At 37.8% G+C, this 15,814-nt stretch overlaps 1 protein-coding gene across 3 annotated transcripts in view; it reads right to left on the bottom strand.

Moving 5' to 3' along the window:
* Positions 1-15,736, bottom strand: part of CHM (CHM Rab escort protein) — a 56,540-nt gene extending 40,804 nt beyond the window's left edge. For all 3 annotated transcript variants that reach the window (XM_042876665.1, XM_042876666.1, XM_042876667.1), the window contains exons 1-2: positions 15,673-15,736; positions 6,776-6,842 (exon numbers count right to left, since the gene is read on the bottom strand). In XM_042876665.1, coding sequence (XP_042732599.1) covers positions 6,776-6,842; positions 15,673-15,721 — 116 coding nt within the window. In that variant the 5' untranslated portion in view covers positions 15,722-15,736. The remainder of the gene's footprint in view (positions 1-6,775; positions 6,843-15,672) is intronic.
* Between the last annotated feature and the right edge of the window lie 78 nt (positions 15,737-15,814).

Genomic DNA, 15,814 nt, shown 5'->3' with positions numbered 1-15,814 from the left:
GTAAAAACTTAAATTTGTGGTTGCTTCCACTGTTTCAGATGGGGACATTTTTGACAAGGCTTATCTGTACTGACAAAGACTTAATTAAGAATGTCAGTCCCTTTACAGTACCAGAGCTATGCTCTGTACTAAGTTGCTTACTTAGCATATGAAAGACAGATGTCTGCTAAACAGTGCCTAATTGTTCCTGACTAGAAACTGACCTAAAAAAGTCTTTCAGCTTCTGCAAGGCAACAGCAAAGAACATAAACAGGACATCTTTTGCAAAGACAACAAAATATAACATTTACTGAATTAAAGTGGCTCAAACAAAAAACCACATGGTTTAAGGCTATGAACTGCAGAGCATTCGGTATACACTTGAAGGAAACTCAAACTGTTTATCCATACATTTGGTTATTCCAAGAATGACTTCATCTGTAGGTGTTATCAACGAGGAACTCCAATAACTTATAAAAGGGAGTTCCAAATTGATTCATTATATGAATGATATGGGAGAGGCTTAAAAGTACTTTTGATTCGTATCATTTTGAATATAAAGAGATAAAGATTAAGTCTATTACTAAATGCCTGATTGTGCTAGATTTTAGTCTGTGAAAAAGCAACCAACAGTTAAATGGAACGGCAACTGTCCATTTCTTTTTCCTCAAACAGCACAGGTTATTGTCTTGCTTCTTCTTAAGATTCCACCGAATCAATCCCCATATATTATCTGCCACTTCTGGGACTTGCGAAACACCACAGCCACAAAGATTTATATTTAAGGGAATCTGCTGCTTTAGCTGCAAGTTTTCTTGAATATGGAATACAATCTGGCTGTCAGTGCAAGCCAGGCCATCAATCACAGGAATTGCAGAAAACACCTGTCTAAAATTAGGACTAGGTTTCCTGAAACTATACCAATATAAATCCTATAGCAATTAGAACAAAAACATTTCGGTAAAAGAAATTAATATATTATTTTTGTTGAAAGTTACAGAAGTTTGTGAGCTGTCAGTCATCTGTGATGAAAACATTCCTCTGCTCATCAGGTGGATTTTCCCTTGAAATTGCTTTCCATTTTAACCAGCACTGATGTGAATCAATGTTTTCAACACAGCACCCCATAATTCCATTTTGAAGCTCAATCAGTTTTGAGAGGATGGTGCAGTCTTTCTCAAATGGCAAATGAATCACAGCTGTCTTCCGGGATCTGAGCACCATTCCGAAGTTATGTTACACAACCTCTAATATTAATCTCCACTGGAAGCACCAACTTTCAGATGTTTTCCCCCCAGCATTTTAATTCTTTCACTCTGTATTACGTGGTTAACCAGGACTGTTTAATTTTGCTATAAAACATCACAGAGTAAGGTAGACAAGATGTGATTCTTTTGATAACGAGCAAAGTTCTTGTAAAACTCTTGAAGTAATTCGAAAAAAGTTTATTTATTTTACAATTTGGAGACCTTCGTAATAAAATATTTTTGTTATAATTACAGTGAATACAGACTAAAATAAGGAACTAATTTGAGTAATGGTCAAGATCAAAGCCTAATTAAAGCTAGAACACCATCCCCAAATCTTGAGCACTGAAGTTCTTCCTTCTCTTGGTGCACTGGCAGAGCAGAGACCAATTTTCCTTTTCTTATGATTATAATTGAATTATCCTCTTGATAAGGCCATGAAACACTGAAATACATAGTTGTGCCAACACACATTCTTAAGGAGTAACTGTTTAGTTAGAAAATATTTTTTCTGTCAAGTAGATAGAGAACAGATTCTTTGCATAGCAGGAGTTATTCCCTATATGCTATTTGTTCAAAACTCCTGTTTTAAGAGGAGCTTCATATGAGTTAAAATAACCTGCTTATAGTTCTGATTTTTCTAATCCAATATGTAGATTTCACAGTTAACATCAGAATTCTCAACCTGTATTTTTGTCAGGTTTTAGAAATGCAACCCAAGTACAGTTTCACCTCTAAAAAAAAAAAAAAAAAAAGCTTGATTTTCTCTTCTATATTGGTTTGTGATATTTTTCCTCGTTATTATCACTTTTTTTTTCCCACAAATACTCTGAAAGAATTCGTAAATCCCAGCCTAGAGCAGTAAAACTGCAAATTGTTTCCAGCATGTCAGCGTTTCTGGAATCTGAAGCAATACCAAGCGTTACCTTCTGAAGACAGATTGCAATTTTAGAAACTGAAAACTTTTGAAAGCATGATTTCGGTTCTCACTCATGCTTTATTCGAGTATTTCATAGACAACCCCTGTGTAAGAAGATTGCCTCTCTGAAAGCTGTGTCTTAACAGCCGTGGTGCAACAGTCAAAGATGGTGATGTCCGACAAAAAAGCTGCTGACACTTCATGCTTGGTCTCAAGAGCTGCCGCTGTGTCTGCCTTGCATTTGATCTTTCAGAAGGAAGTCTCTTGCCATCAGAGTAGCTGTCTTTTGCAAAAGAAGTTACTGCCACATCGATTCTAAGGATCTCAAAACAAAATGACTTCTGTTTCAAACCCATAAAGTTTCATGTGCCATCTATTAAGTACACAGACTTTGATTTGAAATTCCCATTCTGTCACAGTAAATGTGTTCTGGAGCATGGAAAGTTCTCATACCAAGAGAAACAGTTAAACTCAATGTCCCTGAGATCCTCCAGCTCAACCAAAGGGTGATGGTGGCAGTCAGTTGTACTACCTTAATTATGCTGTATCCTCAGATAAGAAAAATAGCAAGGCTAATCATCACAACCCAGCTGAGACAGTTTTATTCTGTAATACCTGAGTTCATATTCCAAAACAACATAAAAACTGCTTTTTTAGATAAGGTTAAAAGATAGGTGAATTAAGGGTTTTTTTGTTTTGTTTTGGTTATTTTTTTTGCCTAGGTTTCTTTTTGGAAAGTTAAATATTCTTCTGTTTTTCTTGGAACAAAGTGATTTGGTTTGGAAGCAACTTTTTCCCTGTTTGCTGTACTTACACAGCTGTGTCACTTCACAGGAGATCAAAAAGAAGACTATATGGAAACAAAGGTTGTGTCACATATTTCTAAAAAGTTATGAAAAAAAACCTGAGACAGATATAGTATGAATTGGAAGAAACTGCACAGATACTTATCTGGGCTTTTCAATACTCAGATAAAACAATTTTGGACTCCAGGAACTTTTAAGTACTCCACACTGAATCAAGATCAAAAAATAAGAAAGACAAGGTCACAACAAGCAAAGAGACATGCGAAAGAATTGAGAATAAGAGAGAAGTTAAAATCCTCTATCTTGACAGCCTTCAAATTAAACTCTACCTACAAGATAAGAAGGACATACAGAACACATTTATGATCTAAAAATACTATGTTATAGATGCTGAAAATCATATTAAAAACATGTAGCTAAACATACCTCATCTCCAGTATCTCATCTTCAGTAAAGAAACCAGTACATAATTTTATTCATAAAAGATGATAAGCAAAGGACCAAAATTAGAAAACATAGTGAACCAGCAGGAGAATATCCTATGCATATGAACTATTAGTGTGGGAGGTACAGTCACTTAAAGTAATCAACTTTTAGTCTGCTCTGCCTTCCTTCAACATCTTTGAGTTTAAACGAGGTGCCGATCTCCACATTTTAAATTGCAAATTACTTCTCTAAATCATTTAATATCTATCCTTGAAAATTCACACGTCAACAGCTCATTAATATCTACAGTAAATGTAGCTCTCTAAAAAGAACCACAGATTTTACATTTATTGAGACAGATAGCTGGCACAGAGAAATAGAGCTCCTTCAATTACCACTTGGCAGAAGCTACCTCTAGTTTAAAATCCATCTACAGGAATTTATGGCAACACTGCAGTGAAGTGACTATTTTGAATAAGATTAGCTACTGTTGATAGCAATGCTTGGACAGTGTTTATAAATCAAACTTAGAACTTAGTATTTTATAATAAGCCACTTCAAAACTATCTACCATAATCACCTATCCAGTATATTATGATAAACACAAACATGGCTGGAGATTAAAAGCAATAAAATGATAATGAATGCAAACAAATTATAAACAAAGACTTCATCCATATATGTTTTCTAGACTTGTACCTAATCTAACTCAGACCTCTGTGGAAAACAGAAGACAGAAATTAATTGGAGTAGTACATCTAACACAAGTAATTCAGTAACACAACAACTTATTTGCTTATGCTTTGAAAACCATTTTAACAGATGATCCTTCAAGACAGGAACAACGCAGATCATTAAAGTGATATTCTGAACATACACAGATTTTTATTGATCAACTTTCAATAAGCTCAGTAAAATAAAATTTGAAAATTTAACAGGAAATTAGCCTACTGAACTAGACATACGCAAAGTAAAATTCAAATGTTCTAATTCAGATGAAGTCTTAGAAAGTTTGCCAGAGATACAACTTTTCACTTCAAATTCAAAGGACATCAGGTTTTTTTTGTGCGTATTTGTTATTGTCATTGTTACTTCTGCAAGAACACTATCATGCTTGAACAAGAAAAGCAGACGGTATGAAATGCTGTCCTATTTATGAGGGGTTGCATGGCACAAACACTTTTTTTTTTTTTTTGGCCAATTTCAGGATTTTCGACCACCATTCAGTGACCACACCACCAATTACAACGCCAGCTACTTTGGAGTGAAAATCACCTCACTTAAGAACACCTTTTCCTGACCCAAGGAGCTTGTAGCCTGCACAAGAGTTGCAAAATAACTCCACAGGAGAAATAATTAAAAAAAAGGAAGCATTTTTTATCATAATAAAAGCATTGGTGAACCTAATTGAGCATATTTAAGTCCAAACATTAATAAACAAAATCCATAATTCACAGTTCTAATTGCCAGCTTCTCTAAGTTTTTTGAAAGGTTCTTCATCTGTGCATAACTTTTGCTAGGATGAAGTGCATCACCTACCCTCACTCCAGCCAAGACAGGAAGCCAGAGACACTGAGGACAGTTAACAGTCAACTAAGCAATCTCAAATTGCATTTCACACAAATTTTGAACTTAAGTATGAATTCATAGTACGCACAAGAAAAACTGGTAGGTCCTTGGAAGGGCTGTGGATAAAAGACATTGCAGAAGTTTAATTTTGAAGCAGTACAGATCAGAATGAAATGGAGAAAACGTATCCTTGTTAAGCTCCTGGTATGAAGCGCAAGGAAAACTGAAAGCACATATCTTATCCTTGTGAAAAAGACTCTAAACCAAGGTGAGGGCACATGTGCAATGAACAAGAATTTTAGTAGAAAGCAAGACTTTAAGAATGATGTAAAAACAAAACACTGTGCAAACAATCAGAGCATCCAGGCTCACAGTAGTTTTGCTGTTAAAACCTCAAAACCTCCACCTGTCATTCTACTAAAACTCAACTCCTACCAGCAGGAGAAATAATGGGCTGCCTGTAACTCAACTCCACTGGTTATGAATGGAGTTATGATTTTACACTTACACATAATTCTTTTTTTTTTCCCCACTTCAAGTTTTACCAAATCATCCAATTTGGTCACGTGTAGAAATATTTAGTACAATTGAGACGAAGTATAGAAATCTGTTCAACCTCATAAATTTATTGTGCATTTTAGGCTACGATGATATTTAGCAACATCAGAGCCACTGAGGTAGTCCTTGCTTACTGCTTACAACCCTTTCTCACAACTGCAGCAGCCAAACTCAGGAAATTATACTGTGTAAGCACGCTAATGACTGGACTGAAAGCAGCAAGGGAGTGGGAGACAGCTGCAGTTAAGATGAGGCTGCCAAAAAAAAATCTATGTAAATCATACCCTGATAACGCACAATGAACTATATCAGTCATAGTAGGGGTGCCTAGCATTAAAGTCGTATGAAATACACTCCATTTGTTGTCAACCAGAAAAGCACAGACAATAAAGCAGCCTCAAATGCTGCTCAGTAGTAACCAAGATTGTCCCAAAAGTCAGATGAGAAATTCAGAGCCTTGAAGGTGTAGATAGGAGAGAGGGGTATTTTAAAGGTTTGTGTGGTTATCTGAAGCTCAAGAATTTGTCTCATGTGTGCCTCAGAAACCAAAGCTCTAGACTTGAGTCATGACACTCAATTTTGCTGAGCAGTTGTACAAATAAACTAGGCTTTAGAGACCTTTTTTTTCCTTAAAAGCAGCATACATCATAGTGTAAAGTTATAAAGCTTGTAAGAAAATTGCTATATTTGGCTAATTAGTAAAGAGAAGTAGTAAAATGAAAGGATGCTATGAATGCACTACTCCAAGTGCTCCTGCAAATCCTTTTATTTCAAAGTGTAAAAGAACACTAGTGTTCTGCACTCAAACTTATTCAGTATCTGATGAAGACAGAAACAAAGAGTGCTCTGTGAATCCCTTATCAGCCAGACTTCATGATAACCAACTAAAAAGCCAAAATACTTGTATTATCTTCTATAGGCATTGAAACTTGATACAAAGGAGGCAGCAGTAAAACATCAGTCATCAAGTAATAATGGCCCAGTTTAAAATCCTCACACAATGGGGTATATAATAAGGAAGGGCACTAAACTTGTAACTATTCCCATGAGAAAAGAAGCTACCAATAGCATCCTCGACCATATCATGTATGTTACAGATTACTAACATCACACGCAAAAACTGCAAGCTTTACTGATGGAAATCACACCAAAATAGAATAGAAATTTCTTAATGCCAGGTGAGCACAAGATACAAGGACAGAGTGACCAAGACACAGACAGATTTTTAGCCAATTTAACTCTTAAAAAGATAAACTATTCAAGTAACTTACGAATCAACATGAAGAACCCTCTGGCCACTTCTGGCACATGCTGCTGCAATAATAGATTCAGGCAGACCTGAAAGAATACATGCATTTTTTAGATCTCAGTGTGCTAAGATAGCTTGAAAGTTGAAATAAAATTAGAAATCTGTTAGCAACAAGCAATTAAAAAATTAACCCTGTCATTAAACTTTTTAATACCTTTATGCTACTGAAATAATGAATGCTAATCTGTGTCCTAGTTTGCCTTTTAGCATCACCATATTGAATGCAACACTTTAATTACTCTCTCATATTAGTAGCATAGCACATACCACTTGCAAACAGTACCACCTCTGAGTTAAAGCTCATCACCAACATCTTCTCCTGGTGCCTCGCTGTCTCTAACCAGGTTGAGCACATGCCAGCATAACCATACCCAAATTTCCAAGGGACGTGCTGTAACTGTATCCCCTCAGGTACAAAGACTTACAATCTGAGGTTATTTTTGTTCCATTTTGTTCACTTCAAAGTGACTCACAAAGTGATGACCGCGTCACAACCCACTAAAACAATGTTTTTAAATTTCCACGTTTTTGGTTGATGTTGCATCACCTCGCACATTGCCCAGGGATGCACTGGAGGATATGAGGGTATAAACCTGCTATGATGGCACAGAACATCTGTGCAAGCCAAGTTGTGTTTTGCATGATGCTGTCTCCTCTACACTGTCTGTTGGTAAGTGAACCTAGCATGCACGGGTCTCAGAATTACAACTGGATTTGGTCCGAGATGGAACTGATTGTTACCTGCAAAAGAATGCCCAGGAACACACGAAAGTTCTGCATGCAGACCAAGAATCAAGTGCAAACAGAAAAGATACAGTGACAGTGCAGGTGTACTTCACAATTATTAGATGGACATCTTCAAAGTGGAATTGCTGTCAAAGTCACTCAGTTATGTTCTCACTATACTTGGAAGTGTAGCAAAGAAAATATTTCTTCTATCAGCAGCGTCCCTTTGAATGATACGACATCACCTGGATGTTTAATAAACTAGGCTGTTTTGTAAGTTCTACTTCTACTCATTAGATGCTCAGGTGCAGTCAGATGGCTTGGACTACTGGATCTATGGCTGTTTAAATAGGTGATTCAGCAAAAGGGATTTATATTCTGCAGGCCTACTATTATGAGACACTTATGGTATGTATTGAATTAAAGGATAAGATTAAAAAAGTGGAAGAAGTGTTTCAGGATCAAACCATTTTAAATGATTGAGTTGGTCTTTATTAATTATGGAAATTAAAAAGCAGTATAGAGTAAATCTAGCAGGACTCAGATACATGAGACCATAGTTTCATGAGTTCTCTGAGCCAGCAGTGGCATTTACTACTGTTCTAAACCTGTAGCCTAAATCTTAGGTTTAGAGAATCAACGTCAGTAATTGGGAACATCCACAAAATGCCTCAACCGAGACTTCAAAGTTTTTGTCTGTTTGTTTGTTTTTTAAAGTAAGCCACAATATACAGACTGTTCTAAAGAAAGAGATATGGAGAAAATATGTAAGTGCAGCATGCACTTCAGGACAGTCACAAGATCCTTCATATGCACAGCCAAATGATACAAAAACACCACAACGCTACACTCAGCTAACCTCCACAGGTATTTATACACATGCATATGTTATATGCTTCATTTATTTTCACTAGTAACTGTCTGGAGCAGAACCCTCATGCACTGTTTTGTTTGTAGTTTCTGAAAAGATTTTCTTTCCCTCATTTAGGCACAGAGACTATCACTCTAGAAATGCAATTGAGAAACTTGTTTCTCCTTCCTTATTGATAAAAGCCAATGAGAAAGTGTTGTAAAACATCACCAAGTGCTGCCTGGCTGACCAGGACTGGAGTTATAGCTACTAGGGCATAACTGATTGCTTTAAGCTTGATCCAATTGATACTGTGTTGGAGGTCTGTTCTTCCATTAACCTTGGATGAAATTGTTCCCTGAATTAGCTTCCTTGCTCTTGAAAGCTGGCATCAATTTTCTTCACCAATCCTTTGCTTCTAAGATGTGGGGGCCTCCTGAGTACCCACCAGCAACAGAATGAGAAAATACAAGAATGCCACAGCCCATGCATTTTAGCTTTTGGAGAGGCTCTTACAACAACGCGATGGATCAAGACACTATTAGTTCTTAAGTGATAAAACTTTGGTAAGCCAAAGAAATTAAGATTGTGACTCGGGCACCAGATTCTGAATTCCATTATCTAACAGAAATCAGACCACATGGAAAACATGTAGCTTTGTCAAATACAAGTTACTTCTGCATAAGATCTGGAATGCAAGACGGTTACTTCACAAAAGCTCTTTCCAGCAGAGGCGGCACTGGTACACAGACCAGTATCAGACAGATTGCCGTGCTCAACTCAGGAAAGAAGAAAGTTACCCTTGGGAAGGTCTCCTTACAGAAATGGTAGAAATTTATTTATCTATGGCACATAAGGCTGAACCATCCTTCCGTCCAGATTATTCAGTAAAGGAAAAAATAATTGCTCATATTAATTGCTCAAAGAGTTTCCTGTTCTGAACTTTGATTTTCCAACAACTTTAAGCTGCACTGTACACAAATTTTGAAATGCTTTTGGACTCTAGCCACAGGGCAGCGCCTTTACTCCTCATTCTCAGTACAGTTTTAATGCAACTATTTACTGCAAGATTTAACTGACTGTAGGAGAAAGTTGATAATGAATTATTTAGAATATTGATTCTGAAGTTCCACTTATGCCTAACAAGTAAATAAAGCTGAGTATCTCTACGATGTTCTTCCTCAGGAAGGATTACTTTTAACCATTCCTGCTCTTTGTCCCTCTTTGAGAACAGTCAGCTTAAGGAACGAAAGTCCTGGTATTACGACCTGTAACTCACAATGCTGCATGTTTTTGAATGGGAAGTTGACTTGAGGTTTGGGTCCAGTAACTTCTATCAGAAGACAGTATGCTCTAAAAGAGAATCTACATTTCCTTTTACATCAAAGAAGAGAGAAAAAAATTAAGTTCATACAGCAATGAAATCATTGACTCATTGAGAGATATACTCTGGTATAATTAATAGTAACCAGTATTTTCCTATTAAGTTACTAGATATATTAGTGACTGCCAACACAGCTTATATTTGATTTTATTGTATCTAAAATGAAAAGGATGCTTTCTAAAATAAGGTTCCAAATCCAAGCAGTTTTTAGCTTTCCAACAGCACAGTATGAAATGAGACGTTTGAACTGTAAATATATGATTCAATCACAGCAAAGCAGCAAGAAGACCCAGATATTTTGAAAAAAAAAAAAGATATTTTATATATAAACATCTGGCAGCACAAGAGGGACTTACACGCAGTAATAAGGAGCCCATGCAATTCTTTGCAGTATCAATTCAATAGGCTGACACAGAAGTCCTTCATATTTCAGGCTTAGTCAATACAGAAATAGCAGCACCTATAATCAAGATGCATAAAGGCACTCTATGCTTCCTGGACCCTTCACATTATAAAATGCTTACACTTGAAATATTTTCACAAACAGGCCTGTCCCTCATTTTTCTCACCAGGAAAAAGAAAAAGTTTTCCTTCACAATGGAGGATTGATTAGAACCTAGTGTCTGTATCATCACTTCTTCATGATACAGCCTTCTTTTTCCACTTACTAACCTCCATGGTATGGATGCAATACGAGGTAAGGTAGCCTCTCTAGGTTTCTCAAGGAAACACTCACGTAAAATTTCAGCAAAGCAGCATATTGCATCTGCAGATAAAAATCTGCATTATAAAAATCAGAATGAAGCTAGGGATTTTATTCCCGAGTGATCTCTGAATCACTAATGTGTGCTAACAGGAACACCTCAGTACTTATCCAGGCAGTGATACATTCACATGAATCAGTGACACCGCCTCATTGAGATACGAACTAAATCAACATGGACCAACTCCTAAACTTGCATCAGTTCAAGAAGAGGACTGACAAAATACTTCTGTTCTGTGCTTGAAATTCTTGCATGCAGTTGGAATGATACTGAGACAAAAATGCAAGCAAATAAAATCATAACAAGTCTGCTCTCATTACACTAACAAGCACCTTGGCACGGCTCACTCCAGCAGACACAAATGGAGGTTAGTCCTACAAATTTCTCTGGTTCTTCAGCTATTTGCAAGATGCACTGAAAACTGCTGCAAGATTCCACGACTGTATCAGAAACAGTTGCAGCACCAGAATAAAGTAATCAAAAAAAATGACAGAATAAACACTAGGTAAATACACATGCTTATAATGAAGAATCAAGTCCCCAGTTCATAGCACTAGTTTTCACTGCCAGCTGTCTGGTATAACCTTCTTGGATACATAAGAAGCAGATTAATGTCAATAAATCTTACTGATGTGACTATTGCAAGTTGACCTCTGTATGATGAGCAAATAATCTGGAAAATCTGAGAAATGCTAACAGGCAGGGACAGCAAAGGCTTCACAAAATAATTTGCTTTCCTATAAGAGCAGTGAGTGTATCTGGAAAATAATCCCATGCGAGGTATCAGTGGGATACCAAGCCTTCAAGAAGGCTGTCATACCAGCACTACTGCATAACAACAGTCAGAACTGAAAGCATGCCAGAAAAAAAAAAACCACTCAATTTTAGTTAAGTTAAAAAAGTCAGCAGTAAGGAAATAAAGGTAAATTTACACCTGCAATAACAAAGCATTAGGAATCACTCACTTATCAAAAATCTATTTTTTCAAACTATCTCCAATGTTAACTTCATTTCTCGCATTATAATATTAAGATTAGTTTTTCATTGTGCATTCTAAAAACTGTTTTAGTGTCTGGAAGTGATTTCTCCTAACACTATACTTACATAAGATAAACATAAAGTACTTACACCACTCCCCGCATATCGAACAATAAATAATAGATTCTCCTGACAGGACTTTGATGACCTGGCAAAGCCCGAGTGCTTTCAGCCAAAATCATATGAAACCATAAATCACTCTTTATTTTATAGAATATTTCAAAACGGATTCCTGCTTTCTACCTTGAAAGTCATTTCATGTGTTATTTATAGCCCCTGAAAACCAGAATGGAAAGAAAATTGCATAGAACTAGAAAATTTACTGTGACTGCTTTTATAAAGAATAACTCCTATTTAGAAAAAAAAAAAAAAATTAGAATTACTGGCAAACTTGTGAATACAGCCACCTTATAAAGAGTACTGTCCTTTATTTTATAACTCACCAGAAGTTAAGACAGGACTCCTGCAATATCAGGAACTAGTTCAAGTCAGGACTGAATATAATCCAAACAATCAAAGAAATTCACAGTAAGGGAGACCTTGTATCCTTAAACACATCACTTAAATATTTAAGTTATGGCTGTTTGTATTTTGCAGATATTGCAAATCTTTATGTTTACAGTGATTTATGCCATAAATTCAACAGTGCTGAATGTTTTGCCTATAAGCTTTCCTATTTGTTAACTGTCTAAATAAAATCCTTCCCACTGACTCCGTAACCCAGGTCACTCTCCCAAATAGATTTTTTAAATTACATTTAAAGATCTCATAACATTCCCTCCTTGTAAACATTCATAATGTCTGCACTAATTTAGAAGTTGACCCCTTAAAAGGGTAGCAATAGCAAACATGATTATTGCCCACCCTGAAGTGTCTTCAAGCGTGCACTTACAGTACCAGCCATCCAAAACGACGTGCTACAGGATTTAACACAAATGAAAATCTGCAAACATAATTTTCCAAAATACCAGAACTACTGCGAGTATAACAACTGCCTTATCAGAAAATCATGCAGTGAAGCCATTCCTACTTGGTTAGTGGATAACCTCCACATAATAATATAATCAAAAAGAAAGGAAATAGGGACAGTCTTGATGAGAGAAGAAGCTAAAATAAAACTTGAAATGAACTTCAATTCTACAATAAGAAACGGAGATAGAACAAAAGAACAAAGCCAAAACAACTTTAATTTCTGTGCTGTATTGTCACTGAAAACCTCAAAATATTATTAAGTTCTCTGTTAATCTATTTTTCTTAAGAACTATGCATAGAAGTTCAATGACAGTAACTAAACATTTGCTACTGAACCCACAAAGACTTTGTGTGTTTTTGTACTATGTATCCAGAGTGTTCTAAAATTGCCTGTGCAAGAACATGTTTTATTTGGGTTACAGAGAAGTAGTCTCATCAATAACTGAATTTGCTTTTACCACACAAATACTGATAAAGGAATTGAACCTAGCTATTAAACATATCACAGATGACAAAAATTTAGCATGAGTTTCCATTGCCAATAAGCTTACTCCAGAGAAATAGTTCAATGAGCCCGAAATAAAAACAAATTCAAATCCCACTCAAATCTAATTACTGAAATTAACAGATGCAGGAATTATAAAACCTGCGGAAGGCCAGGCATGCAGAAAAGAGTGCAATTACTACTAAGCAGTTAAAAACATTAACACCAACATTTCAGATATTATGACAATCAGATATCCATATGCACTCAGCACTGCCTATGGCATCAGAAGAAGAGTTAAAGACTAAGAAATTCCTTCAGCAGTAATTTCCTGGAAAATAAAAATCGTGCTTTGAATAATCTTTCACACTGCTGGTTTAGTACCAGTATTTAATACAGTGTAAAAATAGACAATTGGCACCATTAGTCATCATTTGCATACATCCTTAATAGAAGAAATGCAAAGCAAAGACAATAATTCAGGAAAGGCAGGAGCTCTGAACATCTTAGAATCATAGAATCACAAGGTTGGAAACTAGAATCTTCAAACTAGACCTAACAGTACTCTCTGTAGAATCACAGAATGGCCTGGGTTGAAAAGGACCACAGTGATCATCTAGTTTCAGCCCCCCTGCTATGTGTGCAGGGTCACCAACCAGCAGACCAGGCTGCCCAGAGCCACATCCAGCCTGGCCTTGAATGCCTCCAGGGATGGGGCATCCACAGCCTCCTTGGGCAACCTGTTCCAGTGCATCACCACCCTCTGTGTGAAAAACTTCCTCCTAATATCTAACCTAAACCTCCCCTGTCTCAGTTTAAAACCATTCCCCCGTCCCATCACTACCTACCCTTGTAAACAGCCATTGCCCCTCCTGTTTATATGCTTCTTCCAAATACTGGAAGGCCACAGTGAGGTCTCCCTTTAGGCAGGCAAACATCTCAAAAACATACCTTCTCATACAAACCCATACCAACACTAACTACAGCAATATTTCCACGACAGAATTCATCTCATGACATTTTCTCTCCCAATATGAAAACTTTACTATTAAAACCTGTTCTCAAAATAGGGAAGGTAATGGTAGGTGCGCACTCCAGGACCAATCCTCTCTGCCACAGACTGCTCAGCTGAAGTGCTTTGCTTCAGGTGAGCGCTCCTAAGAGCCTGGCTGGGAGAGCACAGGCTTTCCTATCTGTGACCTGCTACCACCAACTGCTGTTACACAGATAGCCTCGGTTTAACTCACATATCATACAGCAAGCATGAACAGGAAAGACAGAACACAACTGCAGCCTGAGGTTTACTGTGCCTGCTACATGGTCCTCTGAGGCCCCTCAACATAAGAGCTACCACAGCAAATGGAATTACATCAGATTTTTAACAAAGATTATAGAAGCTCCAGAAGAAAATTCTGACAGCACGTTTTTCTTCTCCATAGAAATAATGAAAAGATGAAGTCTTATCTATGTATGTTTTAGTCATATGTGTTGAAGATCTTCACTAGCTCCCCTAGCAGCTAGAATATGTACCATTACTATTTTCACCTTTTCCTTAGCTAGATTAGATAGAAAATTCATGAACATTAATTTTATGAAGCCGTGTTTCCTTTAATTTTCTATACTATTGCATACAGAAGTATTTTTCATGGTAATAAAGATTAATTACCCTCATAAATCAAGGAGTTGTACAGTTCTTAACACTTCACCCTTTCAGTTTGGTAATTTAGCCATTCATTGTTTACGGTTATTCTCTTTTACTCAGAACAGTCACAAACCTGATCATATAAGAAAACATCAGGTTCATCACTAAGGCTTCCACTTGAACTACCAAACAAAGAACACAGTAGGGAAATCTTAATTTCTAATTGCAATTTAAGAAATATTTTAAATTTTGGTTGTAGTTACAACGTTGTGGTATGTTTTTGTGAGACATCTGAGATGTCCATCACCCACTGGAACAGAAAGTGGATGATTTTGTATAGGATGCACAAAGCACAGGCAGCCTGAGACAGCTCAGAGTCAATTAAAGTACATGCAGTCCTATGTCTTCTTTTACGCTGAATTGAACACCTTAATGAGAAGCACCCAAAATGAGGAAGTTTGGGGTTATCTGTAAGCAAGCACAGGGATTATGAAAACGCTTTTCAAGAGAAAACACAATCCTCACATTACAGCACGCAGCTGAGATTATCAGCACAAACCACATATCCCACCACAACACCGAGGTCGGCTCTTCAGAACTACTTTCGGCGCACCGAAAGAAGCTTTCAGCTCGCCCAGCAGGGGCATTTTGGGCTGCCAGTGGCTACAGTGAAGTACCAGATGAGCACCAACCTCAAGAACACAAGGGTCGCGTTGTGCCTAACGGGCCGGCACCTCGCAGAGATGGTCCGCTACCCTCCCAGTGAGGGCAGCTATGTCCTGTATCTTCAACAACTCCTGACGCTGAAGCATAAGCAGCAATCCCCGAGCAGCTCGCAGGCGCAGCGACGGATACGGCGCTGCCCACACAGGTGCCCCGGCAGCCCCACCGCCTCACTCCCCGCACACTGCCGCCGCTCCCCCGCCCTCAGCCGCTACGGCCGCGCCCTCTACGGCCCCAGCACCCGCAGGCCGGCCCGCGCCCCGTGCCGCCGCGTACCAGTCCCTATCACCACCACATCAAACTCGGAGGGCAGGTTGTCCGCCATCTTGGGAGGGGCACCGTCACGTCACCCGCGCTGCCGGAAGCGGAGGCCGCGGCCCACACAGCTTCCGGCCGCCGCACGCAATGGCCGCCGGTA

This window comes from Lagopus leucura, unplaced genomic scaffold, assembly GCF_019238085.1.
Source record: "Lagopus leucura isolate 7727_CA_CO unplaced genomic scaffold, USGS_WTPT01 Super-Scaffold_100016, whole genome shotgun sequence".
In the NCBI taxonomy this organism is placed as follows: Eukaryota; Metazoa; Chordata; class Aves; order Galliformes; family Phasianidae; genus Lagopus; species Lagopus leucura.
This window is presented reverse-complemented; position numbering and strand designations above follow the sequence as displayed.